General features: G+C 39.2%; 1 protein-coding gene across 1 annotated transcript; it reads right to left on the minus strand.

Moving 5' to 3' along the window:
• Positions 1-642: 642 nt before the first annotated feature.
• preb (prolactin regulatory element binding) lies at positions 643-10,248 on the minus strand. The gene is made up of 10 exons (XM_023299636.3): positions 10,085-10,248; positions 8,335-8,502; positions 7,343-7,538; positions 5,828-6,081; positions 4,703-4,783; positions 4,476-4,603; positions 4,170-4,343; positions 1,827-1,899; positions 1,567-1,726; positions 643-1,469 (listed from the first exon to the last, which is right to left on the minus strand). Exons 2-10 carry the CDS (start codon positions 8,467-8,469, stop codon positions 1,375-1,377), a joined length of 1,296 nt encoding a protein of 431 aa, XP_023155404.2. The 5' UTR covers positions 8,470-8,502; positions 10,085-10,248; the 3' UTR covers positions 643-1,374.
• Between the last annotated feature and the right edge of the window lie 1,809 nt (positions 10,249-12,057).

Below are 12,057 nucleotides of genomic sequence, written 5' to 3' on the forward strand. Positions count from 1 at the left end.
GCCCCAAGATGTTCCTGATTATTTGATGTTTTTATGATGTGGTGGGGTGCATTTTCCTGCTGGGAGAAGCCGGTGACATTTAGGATTGCCATTTGCATGAGGGAATATGCTTAATCTGGGACAACGTTTATTTGGGTGTCAAAGTCTCATGAACATGGGTGCCAAAATCCAAGGTTTTCCAGCAGAACACCACATAGTACTAGTATGCAGTGATGGTCCTCTGACACCTGAGGCTCCAAAACGTGCATGTAGCTCATGAAGCAAATGTATGGAACTACTGTGCCGAGGCATGGTTTGGTCAAGTGACTTGTGATGTTGAGTGACGTTGAAAATCCATAATCTGTATTTGCACGAGCCCCATGTGAAAATGACTTCAGTCTGTATTTGCAGAACACATCTCATGAATGTAGCAGCGCCATTTAAATGTTTCATAATATAAGTGAAGAGTATTTAGTTACAGAATAATAATATTATCAGGTGGACACATACATCAAATCAAATATGACTGGTGGATGTGTAAAAATGGAACTGTTCAAGTTCACCGTGTTGATTCTACTGCCCCAATGGTCAGTAGGCTTTTAAAATACTAGAGTTTAGAGATCTGACAGTCCACTTACAGACACTAAACATGTTTTTTTCAGGTACCTTTCCAGTATTTTTATTTCTAAATACTTTGATTTTCTTCTATCATTTCATTAAGTTACAATAATATGGGGGTCATTTTAAAAAATCTATCACATTTTCATACATTGGCTGAACAACGTAATCAGAATATATAAATTAAAGGTAACACTTTAATTACAAAAAATGGAAAATCCAGTTTTCACTCCAGTAAAATGACATTTTCATTAGGTTTACACAGAGCCACTGCTTCTTATATGCTTAAAGCATCTTACCTCACATTTTCCCACATTTGTTTTCTTGTATTATTAAATAATTTTCTCGAGCCTTGAATAATGGCACAGTGAAGTAAAAGTAATTACTGTAGGTTTGAATTCAGACATCCAAAAACAAACAGATGTTTCAACAAATCTTCACTAGCAGCCCCTAAACAGAGGACTGTAAACTGGTTTCTGCTGCTGTTGAGTGAATAAAAAGGGGAAACACAAAGCAGTTATTCAATTAACAATTATTTGTTCATAGAATTTTACATTGCTCCTTAGATTTGTCAGTAAAAAGACCTTAGCCTTTAAACATTCATGAAAATAAGCCCTTAAACATCAGAGTGAACACAAAACAATTAAGAAAAGCTGATAGAGATCAAAGCAAATAACAGTCCTACAGTTTGTCCTGGCAGTCTGGAGGACTGCTGATCCTGACAGATGTAAAAATGTGTCCAGACTCCATAATTCCTGACTTGTGCATGTGCATAAATTAAATAAATCCTGGAAAGAGATACTGTAGAAGGAGGATGACCCCCACTACCATGAGACCACAGACGAACACCACCAGCCAGATTGGGAAATATCCTGGAAGAAATACGAAACAAAGGACAACTGATAGTGAGAGCCTGAGGTGATGAAAGATGTTCTTAATGTGTTCACTGAGTGATGACGTAGGACTTACTTCGGTTGGCGAGCGTATGTACTTGACAACGACTGTCCACAGCCACACTCAACATGGCTGTTTCATTATTCCCCTTAATGTTTTTGTCTTTCAGAGAATCTGGCAGGAAGGCAAGATCTGTCACCACGATGCCATGGGACTCCTGTACGTAATACAGCTTCTACACACAAACAACAAGACCAATTTGTCAGCTTACAACAACGCTACTTGGTTGATTTATGTAACCAAGTATGTATAAGTTAGTTTGACATGTGGGCTACCTGTAGAGAGAAAGCTATGTAGATTGATACTGATCCTGTCACAGTGCCAAGTCCAAGAAATGTTCCAGAGTCACTGTGAAAAAAAAATACAAACTTTTATGCTGAAAAAATGAAACAGTAACCTAAAAACTACGTTTCCAAAATCCACTGCACAGAAGTGCTTTTAGAGAACAATGTTTACGTGGCTTTCATTACCATACTGGCCAGAACACACAAGAGTACAAACTGTCTTCCACTGCTCTGCCCTCAGTCAGCTTGCCAACTGTCCACTTCACATCAGTCTCTTTTACAGACCCATCTGGTGCTTGTTAGGCTCATTTTTTCATTTTAGCAGTAGACATTGGAGAGGAATTATTTTCATTCTTAAAAGGTTAACCTTTGATGTATGAGTATTGTTTACCGACTTGTACATGGAAAGTACTTTTAGCTACACATAAAACATGAAAGTAAAGTTTTCTACACCTTACTCAGCTCTCATTGGATGGTCACAGCTGAAAGACTGGCAAACTAGTTCTATCAACAACAGTGACAGTAGACAGTAGGTATGATGATGAGGAGTTTGGACAACAAGATGATTCCACTTTCTACAGAGCAACTGCTGATCCAGATCACTTAGAGCCAGAGTATTGATGAGGAAAACAGTGCTGGAGCAATGACAGGACAAGAACTGTGGCTTTCAACTCCACGTACATTGGTCTCTCCTCCAACGGTAACAGTATTTTCAGTGGCAGACTAATCCACATTTGGTGCTCTGGGTATCTGGGGCAGGAGGGTGGTGGAAGCCAGTCAAAATAAACTGTCCATATTAATAGTAATGAAGGAGCCCATCACCCAGTGGCTCACTGATGTGTTTCATTGGATCCTGGACAGCAGTCTCTATGTCAGGGGTGTCAAACATACGGCCTGTGAGCCAAAACTTGGCCGCCAGAGGGTCCAATCCAGCCTGCAGGATGACTTTGCAAAGTGTAAAAATTACAAGGGCAACAATAACTGCAATGTTTCAATAAAAGTCACTGCTATTTCAAATTTATCCATTGCACTGCCACAACTTTTATGTTTTTTGGTTTTTTTTTTAATTTTGTAAATTTACAATTCAGGGGGCAACTTTACCTTTCCCTCAATAGTTGCCATTTAGTTTGTGTGGTGAGTCAGTTCATGTGGTCAGGATTACTACACAGATGTGGAAATGAATGTGAATTTAAAATGATTTCTAGATCTTGACAAGTTGTTTTGATCATAAAGTAAAATATTAGATTGTTGAGTTCCAGATACCTGCGACTATGTTTTGTTCCTTTGTAGATACCTTGTGATCTGGAAGTTGTAATGCATAAATGATAAACTGAGGCATAACATTGTGGAAATTGCACTTATTTTTCTTCAGAAATTTCAGTTTGTTCAAAATGTTTCGCAAAAAGATAATTCACTGGATGTGAACCTTTTCAGAATCAAATTTTTTTTGCACTAAAACAAAGGGGAAAATCTGGAATTGCCATTATTTATTGGCTATTATGTTATGATTTTGCTGGTCCGGCCCACTGGAGATCAAATTGGGCTGTATGTGGCTCCTGAACTAGAATGAGTTTCACAGCCCTGCTCTATGTTATAGAGTTACGTAATCAAAGGTTGTCAGTTGTTATTCTGATTGGTTGTCAGCATCAGTCATCTCGATTGCTCCTACCATTTGAGCTGATCTTATCATTCAAATTAGTTAGCCATGGCTGGCTGATTTATTTTGCTGCTACTACTTGTAGTTTTTTTTAGTTTGCTTGAATTAGAAGGAAGTCGAGGAGGTGAATGCTCAACTTGAGAGATTTTTTTAGAATGTAGTCACTACGTTTTTTGTAGCAGTTTTTTTTTTTTTTGAAATAAGTGGCAAAAACTTGAAGTTTATTGTTTAAATCAAACCAAAAGTTACACTGCAAACACAGTAACACTGGTATTTTCCATTGGTCCTACAGTCAGTGATTGGCCACATTACCTTTTTTCAATTAAAATGCTTTTTAAGAGTGCCCAGATGGCTAGGCTAGCTGAGCGGCCTACCCATAACTTGGGGCTATAGTCCTATAGTCAGCGGTAATGTGTTCCAATCCAGCCCATGGCCATTTACTGCATGTCATTCCCCCCGTCTTCTACCCATGTTTCCTGCCTCTCTCTCCACTGTCCTATATAATGAAGGCCAAAAAAATAACTTAAAAAAAAACTGTGTGTATGTGGTAATAACTTGTTTCCTGTGATGGGGCCTCATTACGCATTCATGTAACCCTAACTGAAACACCTGCATCGTAAAGCCACTAAGAAAACACTAATGTAAACTTTTATCTTGAGATTTTATGAATTAGTTACCTAACAGCGAGAGTGGATATGACCTCAGTGCCACAAGGAGATGTCAGCATGGGCAGCAAGCTCTTGCCATCCCACTTGGTGAGGTAGCAAGGAGGTGGTTTTCGGTCTCTTCTATGGGGGATCTGCACTGTGTACAGCCTCAGGGCATCTTTTTGGTCTTCTACTCTACCAAACCTGAAATAAATGGAAATACAACCATACACTCTCTGCCACATCATGTATGTGGATGTAGTGAGGTGAATTGCAACCATGTGCTTTCATAGATAAACAATCTATAAGAGACTACGTTTGTTTTGCTCTTCTTACCTGCAAGCCATATATCGATAAGTCTTCTTAGCTATTTGAGGCATGGTTTCAAGCCAATTTAGACCCATAGCCAGCTGGTTGCCACTCCATACACTGCACGCAAAGTCTCGGCCAACTGTCACCAGGTACTGCATAAGAACACAACACAAAATACTAACCATTAGTAGTGAACGGGCATAGCCGTCATCGACATTAAACATCCACACAATGTCGTGTCAATGGTGTACCTTGTTCCCTGGACTCATATCCAAGTCTTCAATCTCCTCTTCATGTGCTTTGAAGTCAAATTTCTTCTTCAGGGAAGGAAACTGTAAAAGAACACTTTACTGTATCAATCTGTGTATTTAGGTAAACAACAGAATTTTTAAAAATGTATAACGATATGTCATCGATACATTTTTGCGATTTCTCCTCATCACGTCTTTTAGTAATAACATTTCTTTCACCCATTTCATGCTTGACATATGGAATGAAGCAAAAGCTGTAGCTGCAGCACAGTCCAACAAATCCAAACAAATACCTCTTTACTTAATTTTGTTAACTAAATCACTTGAGAATCTTCAATATAGTCAATTTCATTATAGCAGGTCATAGCTGAACCTGTCCAAAAGATGGGGAAGATCATATTCTCAGAACAGTTAAGTTATTATGCAGAATGGTATTAATTTAGGAAGACGCACGTAAAAGACATTTTTTCTACTGTTGAGAACATTTTTTTCTTTTTACAATCAGCTACCCTCTTTGAATTTCTGTTTGTAAGTCCAAAAATGATCAAGCAATGAAAATACAGGCAACAGTAAGAAAGTGGAAAAAGTTTGCATGACCCAAAATAAAGACCAAAAGTATGTAATTTAACAGCTGAAATATGTTCAAAAAGGTGCCTCTGGACAGTCAACCAGCTGCTAATCCACATCTAATCTGGAGGTAGCTGAGTTACGTCAGCAAAAGTAATGCGTCATTAAAACTTAAAGGTTGAATGAAGTTGCAAATTGTTTATCTGAAAACCTACAAAGATCTAACATCATAATATAATTTTAGGATCTTAAATTACTTCAAGTATAAATTTATTCTGAAAAAAGTTTCTTGTTTATTATAGACAGAGTGAAGAATGTATCACCTTATTGTTTTCAGCACTTTTACTGTAATAAAGGTTAGTTTAACAAATGATGACAGGGCTCTCTATCACGTTAACATCCCACACACCAAGTTGAAAAGCATCGTACTTGCCTCCCAAATTAATCTAGTTAATCCAGATCCATATTCAAGAGAGAGCCTGGCAATACTACGAGGACAATAATGCAACATGGCTGGTGTGAAGATACTTTTAAAGTGAACATCTAGACAGTGTTTACCTCCCAGACTCGGATGTGTCCATCAGTACCTCCTGTCAGCAGAAGTTTCAGGTCAGGACTGAACCTGACCACTTTCTGGAGGGGGTCCTGAGGGTTCAGGTCTGACTGCACTTCAGCCAAACTAGTCACTGAGATATGAGCTGTCTCATCCTTCATATCTGACATGTCTCCGGATGCTGCAGCTCCATCCTGTCCAACTCTGCCTCCTTTCCCAGCTCGTCGCCTGGCACTACCTTGCTGTACACTGTTCTCTGCTGCAAAGATGACACTCATTTTCATTAGATCACAAATTCACTTCAATTCCATTTTATTTATATAGTGAAAATTCACAACAAGTCATCTCACAGCACTTAGTATAGTAAGGTACAAACGAAATATAAACAGAAAGAGAAAACCCAACAGTCCAAAGATGTCTTTGGATTCCCTATGAGCGATGGTGGGAAGGAATGAAAAAAAACCTGGAATAGGGAGGGGGGAAAAAAAAACCTCCAAAAGAACTAAGGAAGGCAACCATCTGCCTGGAGCGGTTGGGTGAGAGTGGGGATGAGGTGGGTGGGGACAGCAGAAGACTATCTCCCAATATAGAAATGGCAGAGGTGTAGATGTGGTATGTGTACCACTGATTTCAGAAATAATTCAGACATTCAAAATGAGTCAAAATATGTTTTATATTTTAGATTCTTCAAAATAGCCACCCTTTGCTTTGATTATTGCTTTGCACACTCTTGGCATTCTCTGGATGAGCTTCACGAGGTAGTCTCCTGAAATGCTTCACCATAAGCATGGATGATGAGCAGTGGCTGGTGTTTGCCAGATATTGCAGTTCTGTCCAAAGACTTACGTTTTTGTCTCATCAAACCTGAGAATGTTTTTCTTGGAACTCTCAGTCATGTAACTGCTGTTTGGTGGACTCCAAGCAGGCAATCTTATGACTTTTTAGTCACCATCGGCTTCTGTCTAATGCTTCTACTATAAATGCCTAATGGATGACAGTGCAACAGACATGCCGTACGAATTGTAGGATTGTACAATTACAAATTGGTGTCCTTCTAAACTCCAATGTGCCATCACTTCAATACAGTTTTATTATTGCATGTCGTAATTTAACACATTAATAATGTCTGATGTCACTGAAAAAGAAAAGCATAAGTTAGTCAATAAAGGGTGGAAGATTGCAATCTATTATATTACAGTCAGGGACTTATATTGTAAAAAAATATTTAGTTTTTCCTAGTCATCTTTAGGTTTCATTCCTTTTGCATCAGAACAGTCTCACTTTTAACCAGGGTACAGCACCAATATTAGGAACACTGCATCACAGAATGATTCTGAAAAAAAGTGCATATATCTGAAGTGTCTTGAGATGACATGTTATGAACAATCAGCTAGTACTGGCACAAAAACTGTTTAATGGCTAAAACAACTAATTAAATCACTTGCATTTTTTGAAAAATGCAATACATATACAAAAATATATTTAGCAGGTACATTTCAGATTGTAGTATTATGGCTTACCATCTTTGTGAGCATTTTTGCCTCCTTTCTGTGTGCAGTGTCTGAACTTCATCAAACAGCAGGTTCCGTCCTGTCCTGCAGCAATCACACCATTACCTACAGCCATGTTCATAGTTGCACGTGTGTCAGTATCATGAGAGTGAAGGAGACTGGCACTGTACTGGTGTTCTCCAACCAGCTGCAGATCCAGGAAATGCTGAAACACACAGTTGTAAGTCTGCTACGGCTGAAACTGGTTTACTCACACAGTGCTCACAAAATGCCTGTAATCCAGACACCCATTCATTCACTCACACTGAACAGGCTATGTAACTTTAAATAGTACTTTTGCAAAAATACATAAAGGACTGTGCAAAACTTTTAGACACATATTTAGATTTTTATCCATCATATATTACTATCAAATTCATTCAGCAGCATGACAAGCCCACAGAGGCCTGATCATGAACAGTACCGAGTCAGTTTGGGATTACATGAAGAGACAGAACACTGAGACAGACTACATCCACAAGAATTATGGCAGGTTCTCCCACCTACCAACTACTTAGAAAAAATGCATAAAATTGTGTCTAAACCTGTATCACTGATTTAATTCAAGTTTTTCCAACTTTTACTTAATTTTGTACGATTTAAATGATAAAAAATGTTCACAACATACATTTTAAAAGTATCCTAACTTTAAGTGACTTCAACGTTTGACAGTATCTTATGTAATCACATTATACACTACATAGCTATGAGTTAAGAATTTGACAGCGCACACAGATAAAATAGGACAGACACAAAACAGAAGAGACAGACCAGAAAACACAGCGAATTACACACAAATCAACCATATACTGAATGTGCTACCAAACTGATGAAGCTTTACTTTAGTGAGATATGCTGGATGTATGCGCATGTGGCAGTGTGTTGGAGAGCTTTCAGGGCCACTGTACTATCCTATTAAAGAAAGAAGTGAATAATTAAAAAGGCTTCATCTTCATACTTACCACAGCATTCTTTATGCCTGTCTTGGAGGGCCCCCCTCCTCCTGCTGTGATCACCAGCCCTGTATCAGGGTCCACTTTAACAGAGTATAAGGGAAAAGGGGCTCTATACAGATCTGGCACCCTCCTCTTCCCCATTGTTCTTCATAAGACTGCAGTTCTTGACTACACCTGTGGAAAACCAGATGCTAATTTATCTGTCACATTATATATCCTCCATCTACCGGGGATCAAATGAGGTTGCTGTATCCCTACAACAGCTATGTGACACATGTTGTTAGAGGGCTTGTGAGCCAGCTTAAAAACAAGGACATCAGTTGAATTAACAACACCACAAAAGGTGGATTCAGACTGGGAGCATTTATCACTGGGGTAGTGACAACCAAATACTGCCACCATTAAATACCATAAGTATGTACACATTGGTACTAAAGTAATTCGTTTTCAGAACAGTCAAAACATGCTAGTGTAGGCAGGATCTGTGTCTGTTGGAATTTCAGAAATAGATTATAAATTACAAACTAGCAACAAATTAAAACTGCTTTTGAAAAAACTATTTTTAAACAAAATGTCAACCATTTTCTTGATCCATCTTCCCCACAGTGAGGTTCTGCTGCCTTCTGTATTTTAAACTTATTAAAATGGAATATTTTGGACGGCTGGTCTCAAAAAGATGAATGAACAAGACACTGGCTCTGACAAACAGTCCTTGGCAAAACAACCACTATTTTTTCACATTTCAAGAGTACACACATGTTTTACCTTAGAAGTGTTAATTTTGTTAATTATTTTTATAATTGTTAATTGGTGTCATTTTTCATCAACATAAAAAAATGATAAGCACAGCAGTAATTGTGGCATGTTGAAAAGTTTGACCATCCTAGTAAGTTCCTTTACCACACATCAGTCTACAGCTGGTTTTGTACCCAGCTAAGTCTTTTTATTCTTGATTTATAAGTTTTCAGTTACTCTTCCTGCAGATTACTTCAAGTTCTGAGGTATTTTAGTCTGTCTCACACACACAATACTTTGTATCTTTCTGTAGACTGTATGGTCAGGGGCCTGCGTGGGCTACTCCAAACGCTGCAGTTTGTATATTTTGAAGTAGTCCATGGTAGCCTTTAAGTATGCTTGGATCGTTGCCCTGATGCCAGTGTCTTTTCATGGTCATACTTTGAATGAGCGAGACCTGTGCTGTTAATGTTTAATCTGATTACAGACGCAAAGTTTGTTTAAGAAAAAGGTGGCAGAGCCATGGAGCCTGTTGTTTATTATCCCTTATTAATCCCACGAGGGGAAATTCTGATTTTCGCATATCTCCCAACTGGGGGGAATCAGAGCGGCTGATATGATTTAAATGATTAAGACTGATTGTGATTTCATGAGCTGATATGGCTTTGACAGTAGATTCGGTTTAACCGCAAACAAAAATCTGATAGTGACACTGACTTGGTGTCTGATGGCTGTCACTGTGAGGAACGCAGCACATTGTCCAGTCCTATCTTTGTTACATTCGCAGTATTTGGGTGCAGCATTGCTTACATTTCCTGGGCTCGCTGTGGGCTCTGCAGCTTACAGAGTAAGCCATAATGACGTTCAGAAAATGGTGACAGTTGTGAATTACACAGACTAAATCCACGTTACTGTAGCCACGTTGTAGCTAATGTCAATATCGTTTAGCTATAATTGCTACAGTTAGCACTAGAGTCTTCTTGAAGCTACTTTATCAGTGATTTAATTTGAGGTCCCCTACCTCTGCTTTTATTCCGGTTTGTCTTGCGTTGTTATTTAACTCGATAGAGACGTACTGCATTTGACGTTTTTATATGAAACTGTTAATGGCAAATGCATAAGATGAGGAGGAACTAAGCGATAGCAGCTAAATACATGCTACAAGGAAGCTGAACAGGAACTTCTCTGCCTACACGTCAGCATCATAAATTAACGTAAGTTGCGTCATGACGTCATCGAAGAGCAGTCAAGTTGGCTCGTCCGAAGCAGACGGCGTCGTAGAACGCCGACACTAAAAGCAGATCCCTGAAAGAGGAGGCTCTTCTCATTTCACTGATTTCATCCTGCTCGACTAGTGATGGTGAAATCGAAGCTTCATGAAGCAATGAACCACTTTGACACAACTGCTTCAAGAATGACACACTGCTTCGAATCATTTGACACAACCAGAAGAGTGACATCTGCTGGCTCTGTGTCAGAACTGCATCTAAGCAGAAAAAAATGAAAAAGCCTTAGGACTGCTTGTCTCACACTGCTTTGTACTTGCAATATACGTTTTAAAACGTTATATATGTTTGTTTGCATGCATGTATATGTGTTTTTGTACATATATATATATATATATATATATATATATATATATATATATATATATATATATATATATATATATATATAATGAGGTGATTGGAAGCAACGTTTCCAGCGTTTTCACATGGCTACAAAGCTGGACAAGTCCAAGTAAGCTCTCTAATATACGCCATGGGCCCGGAGGCTGAAAACATTTTCAAAGCATTCACTTTTGCGGAGGAGGCGGATCAAGAAATTCGACGTTGTGTTAGGAAAATACGATGAATACTTCTACCCCAAAAGGAATGTTATTCACGAGCGCGCATGTTTCCACCAAAGAGTACAGCGGCCCGGTGAGAAAGCTGAAATGTTTATCAGAGCTCTTTACGAACTGTCAGAACATTGTGACTTTGGGGCACACCGAGAGGAGCACATCAGAGACCGTATAGTTGTGGGAATTAACGACAAAGAGTTGTCTCGTAAACTGCATTTAGAAACACAGCTCACGTTATCCCAGACTATTCAGACTGTACGCCAGTCTGAGGAGGTGACCAGGCAGGTGCACCAGCAGGGAGAGGCGTGCGCAGCGGTGCAGGAGGTCTCACATACCAAATCTTCATACAGAGGAAAACGACAGTGGACAAATAAAAAGAGAGACAGTGCTGAACAAACAGAGCCAAAATGTGGAAGATGTGGCAAAATTAAGCACAGAGACCAAGGTAAATGCCCAGCTAAGAAATCTACATGCAACAAATGCAAAAAGGTGGGCCACTGGGAAAGAATGTGCCATGCTGAGTCGATTAGAGAAGTGATAGAAGCAGAGACTGTTTCTCAGACACCATATTTCCTTGGAGCTGTCACAGACACCAACAGAGAGTGTGATCAGTGGACTGTAGAGATTGTGATTGGTTCAACACCGGTTAAATTTAAAATTGATACAGCAGCAGATTTGAACATTATGGAAAAAGAGACATTCAACATGCTAGTTCCCGAGCAAAAACTGGTGCAGTCAAACGTTCCACCAATGAGCAGCCCTGGTGGTCAGCTAAAATTTTGGGGGAAATTTCAGGCAGATCTGAAATATAAAGAAAAGCATTACTCATTCCCAGTGTATGTGATCCATAGTCGAACAGCTAATAACCTGCTAAGCAAAGACACAGCATGTGCAATGGGACTAGTCAAATGCATTGAGGAAGTGCACAAAACATTTGGTGAGCACGGAACTCTCAAGACCGAGCCTGTGAAAATACATCTAAAAGACAGCACAGAGCCCTATGCAGTACAGACAGCCCGAAGAGTCCCCCTGCCTCTCTTAGAGAAAGTAAAAGAGGAAATACAGTGCATGGAGGAGAATGGAGTCATCGAAAAAATGACTGAACCGACAGACTGGTGCGCACCTATGGTGCCAGTCCCGAGATGAAATGG

Source organism: Amphiprion ocellaris, chromosome 9 (genome assembly GCF_022539595.1).
Source record: "Amphiprion ocellaris isolate individual 3 ecotype Okinawa chromosome 9, ASM2253959v1, whole genome shotgun sequence".
NCBI lineage: Eukaryota > Metazoa > Chordata > Actinopteri > Pomacentridae > Amphiprion > Amphiprion ocellaris.

Excerpts from the sequence above, each read along its gene's own strand:
- preb (XM_023299636.3), bottom strand. The coding sequence starts at position 8,469 with ATGGGGAAGAGGAGGGTGCCAGATCTGTATAGAGCCCCTTTTCCCTTA. Across the intron at positions 6,082-7,342 it reads CAAAAATGCTCACAAAGATG|CAGAGAACAGTGTACAGCAA; the intron begins GTAAGCCATAAT and ends TCATCTTTGCAG. Across the intron at positions 4,604-4,702 it reads ATATGAGTCCAGGGAACAAG|TACCTGGTGACAGTTGGCCG; the intron begins GTACACCATTGA and ends GTTCTTATGCAG.